Source organism: Mizuhopecten yessoensis, unplaced genomic scaffold (assembly GCF_002113885.1).
Source record: "Mizuhopecten yessoensis strain PY_sf001 unplaced genomic scaffold, ASM211388v2 scaffold10951, whole genome shotgun sequence".
Taxonomy (NCBI): domain Eukaryota; kingdom Metazoa; phylum Mollusca; class Bivalvia; order Pectinida; family Pectinidae; genus Mizuhopecten; species Mizuhopecten yessoensis.
The window spans coordinates 475,209-500,706 of record NW_018408803.1 but is presented as its reverse complement, the minus strand read 5'-3'; the positions used below and the strand labels follow the sequence as shown (position 1 = coordinate 500,706).

The 25,498-nt window shown below is 35.8% G+C and overlaps 1 protein-coding gene across 1 annotated transcript; it reads right to left on the bottom strand.

Annotated features, from left to right (window-relative positions):
• Nucleotides 1–4,189: 4,189 nt before the first annotated feature.
• LOC110464022 (carboxypeptidase M-like) lies at nt 4,190–14,545 on the bottom strand. The gene is made up of 9 exons (XM_021519030.1): nt 14,470–14,545; nt 13,473–13,659; nt 12,235–12,332; nt 11,467–11,639; nt 9,615–9,799; nt 8,700–8,867; nt 8,039–8,194; nt 7,380–7,525; nt 4,190–6,310 (listed from the first exon to the last, which is right to left on the bottom strand). Exons 2-9 carry the CDS (start codon nt 13,654–13,656, stop codon nt 6,137–6,139), a joined length of 1,284 nt encoding a protein of 427 aa, XP_021374705.1. The 5' UTR covers nt 13,657–13,659; nt 14,470–14,545; the 3' UTR covers nt 4,190–6,136.
• Nucleotides 14,546–25,498: the final 10,953 nt, after the last annotated feature.

Genomic DNA, 25,498 nt, shown 5'->3' with positions numbered 1-25,498 from the left:
TGAGACATCCCCGTGTAAACAGGAAGTAGACTATCAAATACTGCTTTTTTTTCATAAGGAAGATGTTTTGGAATGTTTCCTAGATAATTATCTTGATTAAAAACGAAGATTTTGTATTGTCAGTTAAACCATCACAAGCTACAGTTTGAAACATCACAAATCATTGTCTTTACCGAAGGTAAAGTTACTCTATGATATTTGCTGCTAGGGAGATGGTATTGGGTAATCCACCGGTCACTATTACCCTTGAGTAAAGGGGAAAGTAACAGTACAGGAATTCACCACTGGTTCTATTGAATAAACCTTTTAATATTGAGATGTCTTTTCAACACCCTTTTTTGTGTTCTTCGGGACTGATTTACAAATTTTGATGAAATTTAATACACAACAGTAAAAAAAATGACAAACTGCAAAAGTCATGCCTCACCAGTTTTGTCAGATGTGAAATTTTAATTTTGATTAGATATACAGTTTTGATTTTTTTTTACAAATAGAAATAGTTATGATATATGTTGTTAACATTTAGTTTTCAAGTCTTCAGAGAAAATTTCTATGCCTGTTTTCATTGGCTATGTCACAAGACTTGAATATAGATTACGATTACTGTTGATATAGCGATACATGTACCCGATATCTATATATGCGGTAAATTTATATCTAGATTAGACGTGGTGTGATTTGCGTTTCATCGTGACATTGTATACATATATATACTACTAGTAGCTTGTATGAAATAAAAAAAATCATCTAACATTTTCGAAGTTGTTCTTTTATTTTGTTCATTATGGAACTTGAAGTAGTTTGATTACCTTTCCTGCAAAAATGTCTAAGAAATTCCAAAACTTAGAAATTATTCACTTCTATCTATGGTTGGGTTTTCCTGTCTATATTTATGCTGTACAAATTATAACTTTAGATTCTATATGGTCGGAGCCACAGGTACTGGCCATAGGTCGGTGGTTTTTCTCCGGGAATTCCGACTTTCCTCCACCACCAAAACCTGGCACGTCCTTAAATGACCATAGCTGTTTATAGGACGTAAAACACTAACCAATCTGTATGGTTGGTGCCCCTAAACAAAACCTGGATTCCTGAGGCGGGAAAAATGTTTTACTGGACAGGCCATCTTTGATAACTAAGGTGCTCTTTTAAAACTTAACTTCTGCTATCTTAAGGATTCTGGTACCATTGCCAAAAAATGTAACCACGGAATTAGAATCCGATTGCTATCTAAGTCCGTGCTGTAACCAAGTAATGGAAACATTTTTTTCTGGCCTAAGCAGACTAAAGTGTTGATAAATCATTTCTGAAAAGAAAACCATACCTTGCAGGACTTTTATGAAAAAATAATAGAGTTGAAATCAACAAAATATAATTAACAGTGTTCTGAGTGTGATTATTTATCTGGGGTAGACCGAGATTCAAACCCTGAACTTCAGATTGATATATTGCTCTAACTGACAGAGCTGCCTCACAGTCAACGTAAGTGTCCTGGCCAGACTGTACATGTGTTACAGTCATATCTAAACGGAAGTTAAGGGGAGGTTACTGTGTAAAGGAAAAAACTGCATAGGGACAGGTTTCCTTTATTGAAACTTACCAGGTAATACAATGTCTACTCTTTTTAAATCACCAATGATTTTTTTTTGCATATGGAGAATTGAAAGATGCTTCTGAGGCGTAGGAAGGACGAGCCGAAAGCTTTCAAAGAGATTTTGACTTTTTAAACTAGTTTACGTTTATCATTTTGTAAACAATACTAAACAAACGAGATCCAGCGTTGGTATCCAAATCTTCTGGTGGTCTTCAATTTTCTCACACAAACCAATGACGTAACAATCAATACCTGCTCCAAAGAGAAGATAACTCTGCAATACGCAAAGACGGAATTCGACTTTTACTCAAATCGGCTGTAACTTGTAGTCATTCATATTTATGGTATACAGTGAAACTTGCGCCCAGTCAAGTATTCGCCTTTTTGCCGATATTATTCATGTTTGCCTAGTGTTGGTTTCGCCCTTCACATGTAAATACTATATATCGTATTGTGTGTACTTATACTCAATGAAATGATAAAAAGGCAAAAGTTCAAAATGCGGGGAAAATTTCCTACTTTACAGCATTTTAGTTATAAAGAAAAAGGATTTAAAGAGTAAATGCAGATAATTTCCAAAAAATTTGAAATAAAAACTTACATCGCAAACTTTTGTATCATCAGCTTCTAAATTTATATTTGCAGCATTTTACTCATCCTAGTTTGTTTAACTTTCAAATCAGCTGTAACTTATTGTAACCTTACTTTAATGAAATGCAACCTGAATTGGAGTTTAACCCTTTCACCCCTATGTAACTTTAGTAGACTCTACCATGCATTGATCTGGATGAGTCCATTATGGTCTACAGTGGTGAAAGGGTTAAGCGTTAACATTAATGTTGTGTTTTTTTCACACTTTCGAAATTGAGCTTAATTACGATTGCACTAACGAACCTTTGAGTATTGTTTTCTAATGTAAGTTTTCAAATTCATGAATGTGGTAATAATTTAACATTCGACGATCACATGCCGGAATTTCAGCGGTCAAAATAGTCATGTTTACATTATCCTGTAACTCATAGCAATTAAAATGTGCTGTAATCTTAAGAAACTCAAATCTATTGAAATTCACACTAACTGAGAAATATGCATAAATGATTCATAGGGATTTAACTCAATCACCCCTACATTTCAAACTGGGCTTGCCTAGTCTTTGATTTGGTAAGGTTCAAATGTGACTTTAGGGGTGAATGGGTTTGAAAACTATACTACACCATAGTGTAATTGAGATATTGTAATTCTATTACAAATGAAAACACCACAATTATAATTCTTTGATCCTAGAACATATGAGTTTCATTTTATTTAAAATAAGCACCATACAATGAAATATTTCATGTTTTATTAAAGAATCTGATTGTCTGAAGGCTGATGGAAACTGTACACAATGAAATTGATCAACTTACAAAGAAACCCGTTTCATTCTTTCAAATTCACGGGGACTACACACCATGGACAATAACATCAACGTTTATCTGTCTGTATAAACATCCATCAGCACACACATACTGCATTGTTATTCAAATCGTGTTTCCTGATTTAATCAGGTTTTTTTTAAAACATTTTTCTATTTTTTTTTCAGCTTTCTGCTCTTTTTAATCTTCTTTTGAGTCATTAAATCGCGATATAATGCCATCTGTCATGTCCCATACTGCCAACATACAGTAAAACCTCGATAAAATGCCATCTGTCATGTCCCATACTGCCAACATACAGTAAAACCTCGATAAAATGCCATCTGTCATGTCCCATACTGCCAACATACAGTAAAACCTCGCTATAATGCCATCTGTCACGTCCCATACTGCCAACATACAGTAAAACCTCGATATAATGCCAATGTCACATCCGATACTGCCAACATACAGTAAAACCTCGCTATAATGCCATCTGTCACGTCCCATACTGCCAACATACAGTAAAACCTCGATATAATGCCATCTGTCATGTCCCATACTGCCAACATACAGTAAGACCTCAATATAATGCCATCTGTCACATCCGATACTGCCAACATACAGTAAAACTTCGCTATAATGCCATCTGTCACATCCCATACGGCCAACATACAGTAAAACCTCAATATAATGCCATCTGTCACACATCCCATACTGCCAACATACAGTAAAACCCCGCTATAATGCCATCTGCCACCTCCCATACTGCCAACATACAGTAAAACCTCACTATAATGCCATCTGTCACGTCCGATACTGCCAACATACAGTAAAACTTCGCTATAATGCCATCTGTCACATCCCATACGGCCAACATACAGTAAAACCTCAATATAATGCCATATGTCACCTCCCACGCTACCAACATACAGTAAAACCCCGCTATAATGCCATCTGTCACATCCCATACGGCCAACATACAGTAAAACCTCAATATAATGCCATATGTCACCTCCCACGCTACCAACATACAGTAAAACCCCGCTATAATGCCATCTGCCACCTCCCATACTGCCAACATACGGTAAAACCTCGATATACTGCCTTTTGTTACATTTGCTATTTCGCTTAATATACTGCCAACATAACAAACTATCACATCAATATAATGCCATCTGTCACATCCGATGCTGCCAACATACAGTAAAACCTCACTATAATGCCATCTGTCACCTCCCATACTGCCAACATACAGTAAAACCTCGATATACTGCCTTTTGTTACATTTGCTATTTCGCTTAATATACTGCCAACATAACAAACTATAACCTCAATATAATGCCATCTGTCACCTACCTTAATATACCGTCAACATACAGTAAAACCTTGATATAACGTCCTTCATTACATTTGCCATCTCCTTTAATATACTGTCAATGCATAGTAAAACCTTGATATAACGCCCTTTATTTTCCACCTCCCTTACTGCCTTCATATTTCAAAGTCCCATCTTCTTTATAAGAATTCCATGATACGTTTCCCTCAATTTGTCGCCGAACCCATTTATGATGCCAAAATTTCCTGGGACATGTGATGCTGTACAGACAGGTGCCTCACATATTGACAAGGGAAACAATCTGAATTTTAGGAGACAGTTATTAGGATTAATATGACAAAAGGTTTAGACTAATAAAGCTGTTGGATACAGGTTGGATATTTGTCTCTGGTCTGACACATCCAGGTAAAGTAATCATACATTAGACATGCATACAGAGACTGGAGGACCTGTTTAATTATGACAGCTTCATAACGTCCAAGTTTAACTTAAACCTATAGATTTGTTTACTTACACAAAAACATGTAGACCAGCACAGAAACCTAACATAAAAATCTGATTATTAATACATAATCTTATTCACAAATTTTCAAACTTCATTAATGCCCCGGTCACACACACACAGATAGGATGCCGGATTAGCTACAGATACGATCCGACATCATCCGTGGCAATCTGTAGTGGTCCGTAGCTGTCAGTATTGTATCCTGGGTCAATCGTAGAATGTATTACTTGTATGTCCGTGACAATTTTTGAGCATGTTCAAATATTCACAACGGCTCAGACAACCGAAGTACATTCTTACTGATCCGTAGTAGAACGTAGTAATCCATTGTAGTCCGTAATAAACCGTAATTATTTGTAGTACATGCCCGGCCTCAAGTCGCCAAGGATCGGTACGGTTAGTTACCGTGAACTATACGTACTTGTACTAACCCGTCCTAAAATTCTACTGAAGTTGTGGAATGAACGCGCGAGAGCGGGAGTTTGTATACCGATTGCTTACTGTGGCACGTCCGTAGCTCTCCGTGCGAGTTCGTACTTATCTGTGCCAGACTGTTCTAATTCGTGCTAACCCGTACTAAAATCGTAGCGAACCGTTGTTAATCCGCAGTGCATACACCGTGACACGTGTTTTTACGTACTAAACTGTACCGAACCATAGCAATCCATATCACCCCCTGTTGTCAACTAGCCCCTATCCGTAGTCATACCATGGTGCATCCGTCGCACACCACGGACATAAACCATTCCAGGGTCATCCATGAGTTTCAATCCGTAGTGGATCCGGCGATCCAGTCCGTGAATGTGTGACGGGGGCATTAGACACAAATGAAAGCATAGTTCAGTAAAAATAATAAGAATGTGTTTGATTTTAAATCAATAATAATTTTCACATGATTTCATTTAAAAACTATAATCAAGCATACAAGTTCAACTTACAGCATAAATTGTTGATGAATCATTCATAAATTAAAATGAGCTAAATATTATGATGAATTAATACTGTTAATTTTCCATTATAAGAATCCTGTAAATTTCCCATTTCATCTCATGATTTCCCTCCCACTTAAATTCTTGTTAATTTCTTATTTCATCGCCGTGATTGATTTCCATTAAAAATCCCCATTAAAATCATATTAAATTCCCCATAAAAAAACCATGTTGATTTATAATGCAATATTGTTAATTTCCCATTTAAACTTGTTTTCCCATTTCTCAATTGCGGAATTCCCTGACTAAAACAGTAAATCACAGATATGCTGGTATATAATTACAAAAAAGGAATCCTATTGGATGATATTTTCATCACAGCATCACCACGGCAACAAGTGCACTTGACAACAAGAAAAGACAACTGTGTAGAATTTGTCCTGAGTTGAGCTGCCCTGATGTGTCGCTAAGGACTATGTCCAGTCTTGTGGGAGTGTTGGCATTTACCGTAAATGATCTGTTTGTCTGCCCTAAATCAGTTGTTTTTACCTGAAAAGTCAAAAGATGGAAACCTTCACAATTTAAATAGCTACAGAAACCTTCAAAAAACATTTAAATCCAACAATAATGCATAATTTTAGTAGGTCCTTTTTTATTTAGAAATTCACTTGTAAATACAATCAACAAAAAAAGCTTCTAAGGCTCATGTCTTGATCACCTAGAAACTTGATCATAAGTCGGTAGAAATGATTTTCAAATATTTTTCTAAACCCAATATGAAAGATGTTCATCCTTCGAAGCTAGATTTCATCTAATATTACTCTGTGCCTTACATTATATTGTGGTTGGTGGGCAATAAAAAACCAAGTGGAGATCACTCAACATAATGTTACAGTTAATTGGCAATAGAAAACCGAGGGATGATCACTCAACATAATGTTATAGTTAATTGGCAAAAGAAACCAAGGGGAGATCACTCAACATATTGTTATAGTTAATTGACAATAGAAACCAAGGGGAGATCACTCAACATAATGGTATAGTTAAATGGTAATAGAAAACCGAGAGATGATCACTCAACATAATGTTATAGTTAATTGGCAAAAGAAACCAAGGGAAGATCACTCAACATAATGTTATAGTTAATTGGCAATAGAAACCAAGGGAAGATCACTCAACATAATGTCATACTTATTTGGCGACAGAAACCAAGGGGAGATCACTCAAGATAATTTTGTAGTTTGTGGGCAATAGAAAATAAGGGGAGATCACTCATCATAATATTGTAGTTTGTGGGCAATAGAAACAAAGGGGAGATCACTCAAGATAATGTTGTAGTTTGTGGGCAATAGAAAATAAGGGGAGAACACTCAAGATAATATTTTAGTTTGTGGGCAATAGAAACCAAGGGGAGATCACTGAAGATGATATTGTAGTTTGTGGGCAATAGAAACCAAGGGGAGATCACTCAAGATGATATTGTAGTTAGTGGGTAATAGAAACAAAGGGGAGATCACTCAAGATAATATTGTAGTTTGTGGGCAATAGAAACCAAGGGGAAATCACTCAAGATAATATTGTAGTTTGTGGGCAATACAACCAAGGGGAGATCACTAACCATAATTTTGTAGCTTCCAGGCAGTAGAATTCGCCAGTATTCACCCTGTGCTGTGGTCTTAAATTTGATGTCATCTCGTCCCTCGATGCTAAGCTCCGCCCCCTCCACCGCTGTCCCATCTGCCTTTTTCACCAATCCGCGTACACCTGCACAAATATCGTGACGTGACTAACCCGACTAAGAGGCCATACAATACACTGTTTACTTCACCTGTTTTATCTATTATTTGCTGTTTTTCCTTGGCAGTTTTATTTATTGCTCTTTGTGGCTTTATAAACCGAAAATATAAAACCCAACAAGCTTGTAGTCATTCTAACAGTTTTTACCATAACCATTTAGTAGTGTTTTTAAATCATAGTGAAATTTTAGTTGACATCACACAATCAATCAACTTTGAAATTGTATTGCAGAGTGCCTGAAACTGATACGTCCATGACGGCAATACTCTGAAACAAGCAATTATTTTTGCTCAGTTTTACAGCCGAATACAGGCTGTTTCCCCCTAGCTTAAAAGTGCCTTATTTTCCCAAAATGACCAAAAAAATGAATATATTTCCAATTGCAATAAATAAAAATAATGCTATATGTTCTCAATTCATAAAGAAACAGGCTGTTGTGAATTTTAGGTAGAAAAACACTGTTAACCTTCCTGAACATACCCTTGGTATTTGCAAGCATTAGGTAGTTGATAAGGGCGTCCTTATTATCCTCCCAGAAACTTGACAGCTGTGCGTGTGGAGGATATTTACAGCAGTCCTGTTCAATGGTTACCTCCAAACAACCTCCTTTTATATAGTTGTAGTCCTGCATTCCTCCTGTAACCCACTAAAACTCATTAAACTATTTCCTGCATTCCTCATGTAACCCATTAAAACTCATTAAACTATTTCCTGCATTCCTCATGTAACCCACTAAAACTCATTAAACTATTTCCTGCAACCCATTAAAACTCATTAAAATATCTCCTGCATGCCGCCTGTTGCCCTTTAAAACACATTAAAATGTTTATCCTTAAAAACCTTTTAACAATACATTATAACTTTATTTTTCTTTAAAAGCAGTAAACCTTTATTTTAATATTTTCTGACTATGAAAATCACCATATTTTTTTATATCAACGATCCATTTACATTAAACATTAAAAAAAAATCAGTCTTTGATCATTCATTTAAAGAACCATCAATTTTCTTGTCACATGTTTAGTTTTAATGGCTTCATGAAGTATGGAGCTTTGCCTCATAGCATTTTGACATGTTTCAAAATCCAATCTAAATTGACAATAAGCTGTACCTGGACCATGCAATATATACAATAATTCACCTCTCATGGGATACCACATGGCTCCGTTAGTGATCCCATCAGTGAATGTCTCTCCGCAGAAGTTCCCCTCAGACATCCGATGATGGGAAAAGCTATATATCTTGGAAATGTGCTGGAAAATATCATCATCTGGGCAAGGCACAATCTTTGTCTGCCCAGTCATAGAAGCTGGAAGATTAATTGGTGAAGAAACATTTAAAGGTCAAGGTCAAATAAGGGCCAAACAGGTGACAAATAAATAATTAGTTTTATGAATAGGATCTGTATATGTTTTTTCTTTTAATAGAACGCTTTGAGATTGCTGGAGACCATAGATCTAGCAGCTTTAATAGGTAAACCAACAACTAGGGGTAAAGGGCTTTATATAATTTGGGCCTTTTTGGCCCCCAAATCCATCGGAATTAAAAATCTTCAATAGATCTTTCATACGACTGTTTCTTTAATATGGATACGATTATGCAAACATTTATTTGTGTTTTCAATAACCGCTGCCATGGAAACCAGTTTATATTTGCAAAAATTAATCAGATTTGAATATTCTGTCAATTTTGACAGGTTTTCGCCTACTTTTTCTCTTAGCTACCACAGGGCACACTCTTGAACAAACGTTATATTTCTCCTAAAGATGTGTTACAGGTGCCTATGCATCATCCTTTGATATCAAGTTTGTTCAAGCATCATGCACTCTATAGTTTCCAGGAGAAAAATTATGCAAAATATAATCACTGAATATTCAAATTTTTCTAATTCATGCACTTGTTACCATGGCAACAATAATTAGAATTTTTTTTTAAAGAAACAGTCGTCTGAAAGTTCATTAAAAGGTTTTGAATTTTAGATTGTTTGGGGGCCAAAAAGGCCCAAACCATATATACCTGTAGTCCTCTGTGAAGATTTTTGTATTATAGATCTTACCTCCAGGATAATTATCGTAAGGGTAGTTGACCACCATTGCGCCTCCGTGTAGATTTGCCGACAGAATAAACGGGTATTGTGACAACCAACTGATGATGGCTTTTGTTTCCGGCTGCTGTTCAAGGTCATTAACCTCAAATTTGTCCGGAAAATTACGATTCAGGTCATAGCCATTTCCGTTTGCTCTGTAATATACAGTATGTTGAATGAAGGGGAATTACACAGAAGAGAATTACTCTACCATATGTCAACCTCTGAAACCTCGAATGAGATCTCTCTCCCTCATTCCACATTTCCAATGAGGGAGAAAGTGCGTGAAACGCGACTGAAGCTGCTTTACTCAATTTATCTTTCCCTTTTAATGTCTAAAATAACTCAAACAAGAATCAAAATTCTTTAAAGGGAAACACAACTTTATATCATGATTATAATGTATACCAATTTCAAAGAGATCAGTTGAAAAATGTAGGAGATCTCTGTACAAAAATCAAGTACTGAAATGAACAAAGGGCAATAACTTTTGGCAAAATTATGGAATCAAAATTCTTTTAAGGGAGACACAACTTCATATCATGATTATAATGTATACCAAGTTTCAAATAGATCGGTCAAAAAATGTAGGAGGAGATTGACGGACAAACAAAGTATACGCCGGACGGACGGACAACGCCATACCATAATACTACCGTCAAATTTGACGGTCGTATAAAAAGCATTTGATTCAGACACACCTGTTATGATCATTACACACCCTGCAGTATCTAGGAGATCATTTGACCACAGGATGTAGATTTTGAGTTTGTGCGAGTTTAGACTAGAACAAGGGAGTTTTGAGGGAGACTGGTACATTTTGGTCACAATGAGGGAGTCTCCCTCCTAATGAGGGAGGGTTGACAGCTATGTGAGGGAGTCTCCCTCCTAATGAGGGAACGTTGACAGCTATGTGAGGGAGTCTCCCTCCTAATGAGGGAGGGTTGACAGCTATGTGAGGGAGTCTCCCTCCTAATGAGGAAGGATCGACAGCTAATGTTCTACTCCGTGTTTTTATAGGAAGGTAAATCATGATAATAACATTGGTGCAAGTTTTAAGGTTGACGTAGAGCGAAGCAAGTAAAATAGATATTTACACCCAAATTATTTTATTTTGATGTCTTATTACTTATTATGTAATTTGCCAATATGTTTATTAGCAAATACTAATAAATTCACAAATGAAGGGAGACTATACTCATATTGGCAGTTATTATTAATGGGATATATATATCCACAAAGTATGAAGTCTCTGAGAATATTTATACAAAAAATAAGTAAAGGTGTTTTTTTTCCACAGTCCCTAATTTATGCAGATTCCAGGTCCGTTCGCCATAGGAGAAAGTGCTAAAGTAAAGTTGGATAATTTTTCGAAAGTTTTTGCGGGTTACTTTTTTGGTTGAGAAATTTTTACCATGCAAATCTTAAAAATTAACAGTATACAATTGTAACAAAACTATAGTGATGATTCAATAATAATAATAATAATAAAAGTCTTTATTTCAACTTGATGACATATTGAGTCAAAGACTCGTCTTACATATGGTCAAGTATGATAAAATGTACACTATTTACAACAAAGTTACAACAATTATAAAACAATACAGAGTCTGTGCAAGATAAGTACACACGTACAGAATAGCACAGTCATAGCTAACCCTGTCCTATCTAGATAATAAATAGTTAATGATTTAAAACTTAATAATCCCTAAAACATAAATCAATAATGGACGCTTGCATGTCACACAAGTAATATAATTTCTGAATAAACAGTAAAGTTTGGTGATTGGTTTCGAGCCAGGCCAACAACAGCTCTACTAACCTGCCGATATTTCCTGTGCAGTTTCCCTCGTATGCCGCCTCAAATCCATCGGGGTTCATGGTGGGGAGAATGTGTACCAGGGTGTTGTCCAAGAAGTTCCGCAGTGTGCTGTTTGTCGCGTAATTCGTCACAAACTCCTCGATAAGATGCAACAGCATCTCCCGGCCTATCGGCTGACAACAGAAGCTCAACACGTTTAAGGTGAATCAATAATGAAGATCATTCAAAAATGAAAATCACAGGACAATAAAAAGTTTGTAAAAAAAAATTTAAAAAAATCCATCTTGTCGAAGCTGAACTTTTTGAAAAGATAAAACAATTGAATAATGCTGCTTATTCACCAAATGGTTCAATCAAGATATTTAGAAATTGTTGGTAAGACATGAATGCCCACATTGCCAAGTAGAAATTAATCTATGACTTAAAAAAGATAATAACTGTACCCTGTTTTGCTGAAAATAATCTTTTGATCATGGCGTTTTGTGACCTCAATATCCTGATTGGAATAACAAAATGTATACACCCCTCAGGCTATGCTGGAAATGAACTAGTAATGACATTTTTCTTTTTCATCAACTCATATTTTTTTATCAGACCAGCAGGATTTCTCATAAAATCAATAAAAGGGCCGATAAAATACAGATGTTGGACATAATTATGTGTCACCATCCGAAGTGAGGGGACATAATAATAATAACAATGATTTGCATGTCAATGGGAGTTCAAATCTGGGTCGTTAAAATGTTTGTGATCATGCATAAATCTTACCTCATTGCCGTGCATGTTACCAACATACTTGACATGTGGTCGCAGGGTCACATGACTTTTAGGAGACTTCCCAATGGCTAACACCCAGAGGTCACGACCTGTAGTAAGAATAGCAGAAACAAAAATTGTACAAGAAAGATATTTTTTAGAAATTCCAGTTGCAATTGTATAATTTCATGTACAAATATAAAGAACACTGTGTCACTTTGGCTTAGATTTTTATCGATTTTTTTGATTTACAGACACTTTCTCAAATATGGACGGCAAGTCGGAGAGAAAATATATCAAAACCAACTGATTCTAAACTGTTTTCAGTACTGTGTAACACAAAATGTTCGTGGGCACTTTTCTTCGTGGTTTGAAGCCATTTAGATCGTTCCATGGCACAAACTTTCATGGACAAACAGTAGACACGTATATCGTTCAAATTCGTTGAATTTATGTTCGTGGTTCAATAGCAACAACAAAAACCACAAATGTTAACTTCATGTTATACAGTATAATTGGCTAGGTTTTCACAAAAAAAAACATCAAAGGAAAAAAAAATCTTATCTTCTGGTCAATTTTGTTGAAAATTGGCAAAATATGATGCTTAAATAGGAAACCAGGAAATTCTCAATCAGAAATACGAGATGAGTATCGTCAACTCTCAAACGTCATCATCTTATGTCCAGTGAAACCGAAACAGGACATTTTAAAATTAATTATTAATGTATTTTTTACCATATATACAAATACAGTAATGTTTGTTAAGTTTTCATACAAAGGTAACATCCATTTTTCTATATTTACAAGTTTATGCATTTATTTCTGGTGTAAGGTCCTATAAAGAGAATCCAAAATACTGTCAGGGCCACAAAGGCCCTTAACAGGTATAACTGTACCCTAAAAGGGCCAATTGGGTATTTCCGCTAGTATTTGGGAACAAATGTTCATTATAAGCAGAAAATTACATACCTGGTATATTTGAAATATCTCAGAATCAAGGGAGATTCTGATTGAACTTTCTTCTCCAAATATGCATTAGTATTAGAAAAATAGGTTATATCAAGCCTGCCTCTACCTACAAAGTTCACTTGTCTGAACCATCAACTGAAATAGAATTTCTATTAAAAAGAAGCGTATATAAAAACCACTGTTTTTTTTATTTCTCCATTAGGTATTCTTTAAAGACGGGTACGACTTTATACCTATATAGTCAGTATACACAGGTTTCCAGTATGGTCAGTTTAACAAACCTTCCACACTGCGGCCAATACTGTAGAGATGGGTGATATCTGGGTAGTCTACACTTAAGTTCTGTAGGAAGGCTGCCAGAGCAGGTTGTCTGTGATACACAAAGTCCAAACTCGTCACCATTGACAATGACACCATTGTCATGGCAACCATGCTCACCCAGCCTAGAGGAGCACTCCACTGCATTTTCTGGAAAGAAATATTAAATTTAGATTTAACTTTACAAAAAAACATTTGGCAAATTTTAATTGTACATGGATGGAATTTTCCTTTAGTTCAGTGGTAGAGCGTCCGACTAGGAACCTGGAGACAGAGGGTTCGATCCCCGGTGTCCGACTAGGAACCTGGAGACAGAGGGTTCGATCCCCGGTGGAAGCACACTACTTTCTTTTCTATTACAAATGGTGTCCGTGGCCCTCCCTGTGGTGACAGGGAGTTAGAACCTGGGTTGTGGTGTTCAAGGGCGAACACATTTAAAAAGGGGAGATTAGTGTGGCAGGTTATAATTGTACATACCATTACCATCACCTTCTAGCTTTGTGCTAGAGGGAATTTCCCTTTAATTCGTCTGACAAGCAGCCTCACTCTGGGATTGCAGATTTGATTCCTGGTGGAAGCACACTATTCTCTTTCCTGTTACAATTAAACGCCCAGCTTAACCATCAAAGTTTATTATATTTCAGCCAATCAGAGGCCAAAATGGCCACCTTGAATCCCAGAATTTAACAGTCTGCCTTTTTAGAATAAAGTATATCCCATATCTCCCCCACAATATATAAGCAAAGTTGACGCCATAAAACTCAAGTTATGACATAAAAGTCATGGAAACATCAGTCATCTGGTTGTGCTATTATACATTCCCCTATACAATACATACATACCAACCTGAAAAAATATTTCTTTAAATGTCTAAACGAGGTACAGACAAGAGGTTATCCAAGATGTTTGTAAACAAGAAAACCTAGAAAATAAATTAACGAACCAGAGAAAACACCTTACGCTGAAATGTAGAAACTTGCAGGTAACATATTCAAGTCTGAATATTTCATGACCAGTAGATACTTTGAACGCTAGAAACATCATCAGCAAACGCAGGAAGATCTTGTGAGGGAAAGATTTCGTGTCATAAACAACAAATTGACGCATACAAGGACTGATCGAGTGATTACCGAGTGACACTGTAGGGGATATGAACAAACACATGATAGGTATCGTAAGAACAGCTCTTCAGAGCTAATGTTTCACGTTACACATATACGACAAAAAATAAAAGTTTCTTGTCTTGGTGAATAAGCATTCCATATGATCAAACAACGCCACTTAATTAAATTAAACCATCGTATAGAGAAAACAACACAACAGAACACCAGCACAGAGGCAGCTTTGATTACTGTACTGAATAAGTGGGTAGTTAACATCTCAAAGTAGGTGCTCACCAATAGCAATAAAACTTTTCTAGCTGAGGGTCTGATCGACTAAGCCATCAGTTTAGATCAAATCCTGGTTTTTGTTATAGCCACAGAGCAAGGGGATAGGAAACAGAGTCATGCTGAGAATGGTCAACAGAGATCCCAGGACAAACGGGGGTTTCGTAAATATATGAAGAGCGAGTCACATTTCAAAAATGACGCAGAAACAAATCTATTACAATATTATCAACTGAAGGGACAGGGCAGCAGTTGTCATGGAAACTGACGGTTATGAGGGCAAGGTCATGACTGCGCTCATCCTCGATATCCAGGGGTTAAGCTCACTTTCGCTCTCTACACCCCAGGAATATGTCATAGCAAAATTGAAGGCACGAAGATAGCTGTTTGATTGGTCTCAGGTAAAAAACCCTGACCAATCGCTAGGCCGATACCTGTCCTTTGAAGATTACAAATTTTAAAGGAGAGAGAAAGGAGAGAGGCCCGACTTCAAAGCCTGTCAATTGTTACCGTTACGTGACCGCGAGATTCTTCTGATGTACATCAAAGGACCAAACTAGTCTTCTCGTCTCATCAACAAGGTGGCGCACACCGAGCCTTCATTTTTGCTATGACATATTCCAGGGGTGTAGAGAGCTAAAGCGAGCGTAAGCCCTGGATATCGAGGATGGACCAAGCTATACAAGACAACAAAACATTTGAACAGCTTCAGACCAACTTCAAAAGTGCATGTATGCTTAAAGGACTCGCACAGCTAAAACATTTACTATATGTTATTACTAAGCTTTAGAGCTAATAGCATTAATATGTGAAGTTCAACACTAGTGACAACTGTCTAGATTCAGAAACATACCTGACAAAGGCTTCAAAAGTCATTGTTTGGTGGGTTTAGTGGCATATATAAGAGTGCTGCTCTGCTTTTGACAATCAGAAGTTTACAAGCGAAACCGGTGAAGTGGGACGGGAACCCCCCCTGACGATTGACCCCATATCAATCCGCCATCACATATTAAAACCTACTAAAATTATCGTATACGTTTTTCGAAAGTTCAATATCTGCAGATTTCATTCAATTTAAAATATGTCAACAGTTACCTATTTAAATTACCGAGAGGCACTGTATGAAACCGGAACCAATTTTAGGTAGGTATTACAATGGTATGAAACGCTTGCTGATTGGCTGATTTAGTTGTGCGAGTCCTTAAAGTGTAGCTGTATCAATGGTAATTTACCCAAACTTGTACATATTTTAAACCTTTGTGTACATATACTTCACTGGTCATCTGTCTGATAAAGGTGACAAGAGCTACACATTTTACAAGTCAAAAACATGTCATGCATAAATATACACTGGTCGTGCTATATGACCCTCTCAACAATCCATCCTTTACAAAGTTAGGAAATGAAACCTTTTAAATATATTTCTCAAAGTGAGATGGAAGTTGTTTAAATCTCGTCAGAAATGGGGATAAATTTCATCCCAATTATATATAAACATGGTTAGCCTGATATCAGTGCTCAGGTTTTCAAAAGTTCGGTAACTTGATCTCTGTTTAACGACATTTTTCAACCTCTAATAATTTGGTCTATAAACAAGATTACACCTCATAACATTGCATGTTTTTTTTATCTCTACTAAAATATTTGCTATGCAATTTTTTTTCTCAATGAAATCATTCACCCCTGAAATTTCATAATGAACTATTCCAACCTTTGAAATGGAAGAGTTCAAATGTGTCTTCAAGGGTGGACGAGTGAATGGTTGTGTTTTGAAATATACCAAAACTTAAATTTGCCCTAATCACTAATTAATCTAATCACCTTTTGAACAACATGGCTTTGATCATTAAATTTTCATTCCAAAGACAAAATTAAGATTGTTTCTTTAAATCAGTCCACTTGCACTGTATGTGCTAACCCGCCCTATTTTGGACCCTTTCATTGAGAATGCGTGATATCCCCCATGGAAATTTTAAAAAGTTTGCGAGTATTGTTTAACCTTCTTTTATAAAGAAAATATTAAAAAAATATATATAGTTACCAATTTGTAGAAATTTTGAAGCAATATTTCTTTCCTTGCTCTCCGACTCCCGGCTTTTGGTCACATTTCCCAATCCTCTATCTCTAATATATCAGAGTTCAAAGGTTATGGTCACATGACCTTAAATCTAAATTCATCTGCCGCTAATATAGAGACCTTAGCCTGATTTGAACTATTGAAATAAAAATTCAAAATACCCTGTAGTATCAAAATGGAAAACATTTTAATACTATATGGACCAAACCCATTTTTACATTATAGGGTAAATAGGATATATCGTTCAGGCCCAAGTAAGTATCAGACAAATCATCCAAGGACCTTATTGTAAAGATTTGTCAACTTTACAACTCCTTAACTAATATTTTAAAACTGTTTCTTTTTTTACATCTTAATATCTGAAATTGCTTTCATGGTATTTTGCCTTTCAATAGCTTTATTCAAACCTTGGAAATAATTTTTTGGTCATCAGTTTTAAAAAATTTCAAAAAATGCTGCATGAAAATTTGGAAAAAAAATTCACGAAGCTAATAAGATCGTCCATACTAATTTGTCGTTTCCTCTCAGACAGCATAGCGAATGTATCTGTTAGTCGGAGAGAATGGTAGATTTTTGTGTTGGCGCGTTAATGCTGGTAGATTTAGTACATTTGAGTCCATGTATCTTCAATGTTGTGTCAACAGTAAATACAAACTCAACATAGAATGTTTCAAAACCTTGGCTACTGGGATATTTTTGAGAGTATTATATCGGTCGAGAGGTCTAGACCATCTGACAGTGTTTAATTTAGAGTTGGAACACCTAATTATATCCGGCCTCTGAACGGTATAAACAAGTGTATAAAAAATGTTTATGTCATAGCAAATTCTGGAACAAGAGGCCCAGAGGGCCTGTATAGCTCACCTGGAAATGTTAGTAAAATTGAAGTTGGAATAGCTAGATGTTGCTGGTAGTGTACATGTATTACATGGTTAGCCAGGGGTTATATTTCCATATACAATTGGACAAAATCCTGTCATTCCTTCAGGAAAAGAAGAATTTTGAAGAATTTGCTATGTTACCCCATATTGGGCCAAACCCCTCTACCCCGAGGGGGGTCAGATAATAATGTTTATGTCAGAGCAAATTCTGGAAAAAACTGCCACTTATTCAATTCAAATTTTTTTTTTTGTAACATGTTAATGAAATAAAAGACAAAGATATACTTCTGAAAAATTGAAACATATCTTCAAAAAATATATTTTTCTTAAAAAAGTATAAAAAATGTTCATGACAAACTTCATAAAGTTAAAATATTATATTTAATTTAATAGGCTCACTGTCGAAATTTCAAAATAATTGATGAGTGGTTTGAAAGGAGAAAGGATTATTAAACAAGAGAACTTTCTTAAGGATCCCTGTCCCACTGCAGGTAAAACACTAGAGAACTCCACAGTAGTTTTTCATATGCACAGTAACCTCCCCTTAACTTTGTTTTGGAAATAACTGTTATAAGAATAATTCAAGGTTTTTCTATACTGCTTTATCACAATCTAGTTCGTAGATCGTCTCAAAGCGGTTCACAAATTATTATCCGTGGTTATTGGGGCCGTTGCAACCAGCCAATATCTTTCTCAACTCCCTGGGGAGCATACAGCCAGAGCTGTTATTTCGGTGCTCACAGCTAGCACTCAACAATTCTAGCACTGCCCAACCACGTACTCTCATTTACAGCTGAGTAGACTGGAACAAGCGGAATAAAGTATCTTGCTCAAAGATAGAACACAGCGCTAGCGATGACGTGACACGAGCCCTGTATATCCTACCACTAGACTACTGTGTCTCCTACTGTAGCCGAGTTGGGCCAGTCAGTGAGAGTGACCAGATGACAAAATGAAGTCAAGACTTTGAACCCTGTCCTGAATTTTTACGTTGGGAACGCTATTGTGGACTACATTTTGTTTATTATGTAACAGGAAAGTTACCGATTCCATACTTCCTAGTCAAATGCTCTACCACTGGGCTAAAGGGAAATTCCCTCTAGCTCGAAGATAGAAGGCGACCGTAATCTTATGTACAATTAAAATATGCCACAATCTTATCTATTTTATTTTCTTTAAATTGTGCACGGTATGGTTTTCTGTCCAGAAATGTGTATCAAAGCTATAGACATGCAAAACAAAACAAATTCCACTGCATGGTTACAGGTTCTATCGCTTTACTTAGAATAAGAAATATTTGGAATGCTTGATAGTTAGAGGTAAAGAACAAACAGAGAAAAATCCTGAAATATCTTCAACATCTAAAACTGTTAGATATTTTAACTATCTCAGATAATTTTATTTGTTGACTTTTAAGCCAGCCAAGGTTTTTTTTATTTCCCAACAGAACTTGAAGGAAAGGTCAAAAGGTCAAAAGCTAATTGGGACAAACCCTTTATAAGTTCAGCATCAGGTACTGATTCTATAGTTATATATTTAACAACAGCAGACAATTTGGTGTATATGACCTTTGACCTTTAAATTCATGCTAATTTGGTACGATTATCAGAGAAAATAGATATAAAACGAAAAATTCTCTTCATACAAATAGTTCACTGGCTCTGCTCTAGATAAGGAAGTTCAAATTTCTGGCAAAAACATTATTATCAGTTAAATGCTTAAAAGATTTCAAGCTAATTCCCTGTTTTACTCGTGTTTAACCCTTTCACCCTTATAAATTCAGCAGACTCTACCCTGCATTGATATGGATGAGTCCATTATGGTCTACAGTGGTGGTGAAAGGGTTAACTTCAACTCCTGGGTATCGTAACTTCTGTCTGAACTTTATTTTTCTATACGATTTATAATTCAACATGTATTGATGTTTTACTACCTAAACTGTGAACATCAAAACCTTGATATATCGTCCCTCGTTTAATTTGTTACCTCGCTTGTCGTCATTTCTGGATATTTTACGGTCTTCTTTTAGCTGTTTTTGTTACAATTTCTTAACACATATCCCTCCATATATCACCAAACCCCTTTAAAATGCCAAAACTTGGCTGGGCAGTTATTGGCAGTATAAGGCTGGGCAGTTAATGACAGTATAAGGCTGGGCAGTTTAATGACAGTATAAGGCTGGGCAGTTAATGACAGTATAAGGCTGCATGGGCAGTTGACAGTATAAGGCTGGGCAGTTAATGACAGTATAAAGAGACATATATATATTTTGGTAAAAAAGTACCTATTGCAATATTTTAAAATTCGAATTGGTCCCTTTCTAAAGCTGACAATGAATTATCTTAAAAAAAGGGTCAAAGAGGTCTCAAAATGTTGTGACACATTAATTATTATCATAATTATGCACATTGTTTGTCCAAAGAATAAAACTTTGACGATTCCTTTTTAAATCAATTTGTTATATTTGTAAAATGTCGCCAAAAGTTATGGCCATAAGTGTTTTTTTATCAGTTTAAATTTAATTTTAGATATTTTGTAGGCACAGAGCCAGTCAACTACTCAGTGTATGGAGGGCTGAGGAAAAGGGGATCTTAACGGGAAAAAAATATGTCAATACCTCCATTTCACACAAGATATATTTGTTTTATTTTTGAAGTACAAGATATACATTTTATATAAAATCAAAAGTCTTGTCATAATACCAAAAAGTAATATAAAAGCTTTGACGTCTAGAAGTTAGAAGATTTTCTATATAATTTCACTAAATTACCCCATTTTGGCCCCTTTTTGTCACATATTTACCGATATTTAATTCGATATTTAATAAATTCCATTGTGCTATTACATCATTTTGTAGCCCAAATAATGCTTCCTGAAGATGTATGTGTATCCCCGAGTCATAAATAATAGTAGCAATAATTGGTCACTCAGAACTTTATTTATGATGCAGATAAAATCAAGTGGACACTCAAGGAAGCCTACTGAAAAATTGTAAACCATTCAAGTACAGATTACATTCTGGAACATCATGTAAGTATAATCAAAGTTAATAACTTTTGGGCTCCATATATCAATACTTTGTTAGCTCAACCAGTCCGTACCATTAAATTTCAAATCAATAGTATCAATAATTGTTTCAAAAATTTTAGGGGCCAAGTGGTTAAGGCGTTCGACATTCTGCTACCGTCTAGCCCTCCACCACTGGGTCGCAGGTTCGAGGCAGTTGCCAGCTACTGGCCGTCAAAGGTCGGTGGTTTTCTCCGGGAACTCAGGCTTTCCTCCACCACCAAAACCTGGCACGTCCTTATATGGTCATAGCTGTTAAAAGGACTTAAAACACAAACAAACCAAACCAAATCAAAATTTTAGAATGTTTTTGTGTGTGTTGCTATTAAATAACCATTACAAATCACTTTATGTGTAGCAGATCAGATTGTAGTTTAAATCAATCTCGATACATTTGAAAAGATACAAGTTAGAGATTTTATGCCAATTTGGCTTTAACCCTTTCACCACTGTAGACCATAATGGACTCATCCATATCAATGCATGGTAGAGTCTACTGAAGTTACATAGGGGTGAAAGGGTGAAGGATCTTTGTCCCACTGTTCTGCAGTTTTTCATATATTTTTCATATTTGGATCGAAGGCACAGTAGATATTTGATATCATATATATCATAATCAAAATTTCACAGGGCACAAGTTTCTATGCTGAACACTGACAAAGGGGGCTATATATCCCCCTGGACCCTCCACTTTTCACGACTGATGGTTTAATAAGGCTAAATGGCCCTTCGACACAAAGTCATTTGGGCTAAAGCCTCAAAAATGAAATAAAGACATTTTTGACAAATTTCTTGGTCGGTTCCTGCAAACCTCCTATGGTTTTATAGTGAGGTGGTATATAAAAACAAGCATGATATTTTGGTGTAACTCTGTCACTTTGTATACTGACGGAGTAAACCATTATTCTACATTATCTGTGCTTACTGACGATCAAATAACCTTACGACAGTTTTACACGAACATACTGCAACCCATTAGCCATTCTCTTTACTTATCTAGGCCTAGCTGTGATTTCCATGTAAACGATATCTTGGAGGCATTGCTTCCGACATATTTTTTTTGTGACATCACTTTTATACAGACTTGACCAACATTGGGTGTTTTTTTTTAATGGTCTAACATCTTCGTTCACAGCGTAGCTGTCATGAAAAGTGCCCAACAGCGATGGTATATACACCCCCCAAGGAACCCTGCCCCCCCTCCGCCAAATGTATTTATTTTTTAAAATTGTGTTAATTTTCTTTGAATATTTCTGCCGCCAAGGCCACTTTCATGATCGGACGTGAAGAGGTGTTGGGTTTAGTGACCTGCCCGACTATATGGGTTTTCTCCAGGTACTCCCACAATAAAACACCCCCTCCCCCCATGCTAACATCCGGGCGAACAAGAGTGAATAATACAAATTGAAATAACTTGTTTTATAATCGTTGTAGAATGAATTAGGTTTATATTTATATTGATGACCCGTATATCAACCATATAACTTTACTTGGTCAAACACATGACGAAAACAATTCACAAAACTGTTAACTTTGGAGATTTTGCTGTCAGACTTTCATTGATGATTCAGAATAATGATTAACATTTTTAAAGAGAACAAAATCCTATAATAAATAAGGGTCAATTTTGAAGTGTTTAAAAAAAACAAAAACAAAAAAAATCATTATTACAATAAAAATGTGCTATTTTTAGTAATATATCTTAAAAATCATGAATCTTTACCTAAAATGAGAGTTTAGTCACCATTTAAACCACACTAAAAAACCCACTGCCCATATAGATCTATCTTGTAACCATGACAACATTATAATCTATTATTAAATGGTCAGTTGTGACTAAGATTTTCAACCAGTGTCTTCAAAACATTTTAGCTTTTACCCTCCGTATAACAGCTAGATGACTAATGTTTAATGCATAGAAATCAATACCACTTCAAACTCCCCGGAGGCAGTACGAACCATTACAAATATTGGCTCTGGGTCGAAATACATGGCACAATTTTCTCTAGCTATTTTCTGAAACGTGATACAGCCAAAAATTGGGAAAATTTATTGCCACACAATAAAACATGATCACAAGGAATTCGCATTTAGTGTGAACTCAATTTCAATACCAGCTACTTGTAATGGAATGTTCGCTTCGATTAACAATACGCTGATCTAATGAATAATGAGATTTATGTAACGAGTGTAAAAGCTGTATTGGAAACTTCGGGGGGAGTCTCATAAATGTTTAACGAAATGAAATTAACTAAATTCAAGATTTATTTTCATGACACACAAGTACCAGTACAGCAGAGCACTCTAATTTCAAAGAGTAAAATATTTCGTAAGGTTTCGATTCAACTTTTGTAATGTATTTTTTGTTTTGTTTCTAAATTTGCAAATAAGTTAACACAAGTTTCATTTGATTTTTTTTAAATGACATTTTCGCTAAAGCACATACAGCACTTTGATTTCAAAGAGTCAACATTTTTGTAGAGTTTCACCAAAACCTTCACTGAGGCCACATTTGTTTTTTAAATTCGCTGATAGTTCATGCAAGTTAAATTAAAATTTAAATTGCACATTGTATTCAGATGATATCGATTAAGCTACAGAAATAAACGAACACTCTCGCAAAATGTAATACCACAAAAGAGTTTGAGAAATAACTTTCATAAGAAATGAGAGTTTTGGGGTTGAAAGAGTTGAAAAAATCAAAATCCCTAAAATTTTGACAAATAGAAAAATAAACATGTACAGATACTTTTTTTTCCATACAGAATGATAGTACAAGCTTAAATGAGTACAAGGAACACATTTTGTTGTCTTATAGAAGGAATTCCTGTTAATGTTATCACTAAAGTCAATGGCCTAGTAACTTACGACTGCATCACAAGCAGACGATACCTGTTCCCGCCGGGGGCATATGGTTATTGGAATAGTACTTACTACTAAAAAGAGGCCCACGAAGGGGTGCGTAACAATTCCGCCGAGACCCTCAAGCTGACTGACATGGCGATTCCTTCGTTCCGTTACAGCTAGCTTTTAACGGTAAAACATCAAAGAGAAGTGATAACAAATTAACTTCAGTAATTTGGTTGCTTAATTGAACCTCTGATTGGACTATATATTTCCTATAAATCTCTTTCATCCGAGATGCTAAAGGCAAAAAACCCTGGATATTACCACGGACTTAGTTCTAATCTAATTCCGTGATATTACATACATACAAAGGTATATATATTCTGGTTTTAATACGTCTCTGAGATGTGTATCAGTATTATCTTGTACTTGAATTTTATCTTCATCTGTTCATTGCCAGAAAGTAAAAACCGCCAGGGATTTACCACCGACTAAATCTTAACTCCGAGGATTCACATATATTTCGATGCAAAAACACGTACAAAATTTGTAATCAGCATATGTTTAAAAGAAGTCAACATTGAGCATGTACAACCACGGAATTAGATTATCCAAGTCCGTGGTACAACTTAATATATAAGAAGTTTAAACTTTGTACCACATCGATCGTTAAGAGACAGGTTCTACAATAATGGTTTATAATAAAGAAATGAGATTATCAACTCAAATAAAATACTGCAGACTTCTTATTTTTTGGGGGGGATGGGGCTCTTCACTTAAAATCTACAAGAATTACGTTCTATTTTGCACCCTTTTGGGGCCTCTCAGTCATATATATATATATACCCTTACGCTTTGGGCATCATAGTAAACGATCGGTCAATTTCGCTATTGGTGTAAAAGTCAGAATTTCTACTAAACTTACCTTGGTTTTATAGCACTGGTGACCTCACAAACTCCCCCTTTTCATGCAATGCACCCGAGTCCGTAGTTCCCAAGGGAGCTATATATGCAACTCACCGGGTCTAACTGGGGCTACTAAATAGGCCGGTTAGTTGGCTCTCTCTCCCGTTGTGTACTATAGCCCTAGATCTCTACCCCTTTCGATTGCAGGCTCCTCATTCACGGCAATATACACAGGATTAGTCCAATTTCCGTTCAAGGGAGTAAAAGGATGGTGATTCACCTCGCCTTCTCTATCCTTGCCGCGAAGATACCATGATGGAATTGCATTACTTGTTTTTTTTTCATTTCTGCTTCAAGTTTTTGCATGGTATTTTTTGCAACTAGGAAAGCTAAACTTTTGTGGAAATATAACGTGATAAAATCTTGCGTAAATTTATGGTTAATCTTGTACATGAAAATTGTTTTTAGATTAAATAATTGAAACATTATTCGGATTATCTCGCACGTGCGATTTAATTGAGTATAATTACGACGAAGAAACCAACTACACAAGAGACTGGAATACCACAAGGAAACCATTGTAGTAGAAATACATTTTTTTCTTGTTATCTTTTTCTTGAGTAGGGCGAGAAATTTATAATAAAATTCACATTATTTTATATCCTTTCTATAGACGATCAGAGTAAGTAAAACTATTTAGATTAAATATCTTTGTCAGGGAACAGTAAACGTTAAATCCAAGAGTATGGATATTTACCACCATTAATTCCAAAATAAAATAAAAACTGTTCAGGTATATGACATTTCAATGGTCAGTTTGTATT

Bases quoted from the DNA above. Each gene is read 5' to 3' on its own strand.
- LOC110464022 (XM_021519030.1), bottom strand. From the start codon at position 13,656: ATGCAGTGGAGTGCTCCTCTAGGCTGGGTGAGCATGGTTGCCATGACA. The intron at 11,640-12,234 runs GTAAGATTTATG...TTCTGTTGTCAG, and splicing joins GTAACATGCACGGCAATGAG to CCGATAGGCCGGGAGATGCT. The intron at 8,868-9,614 runs GTAAGATCTATA...TTAATCTTCCAG, and splicing joins TTACGATAATTATCCTGGAG to CTTCTATGACTGGGCAGACA.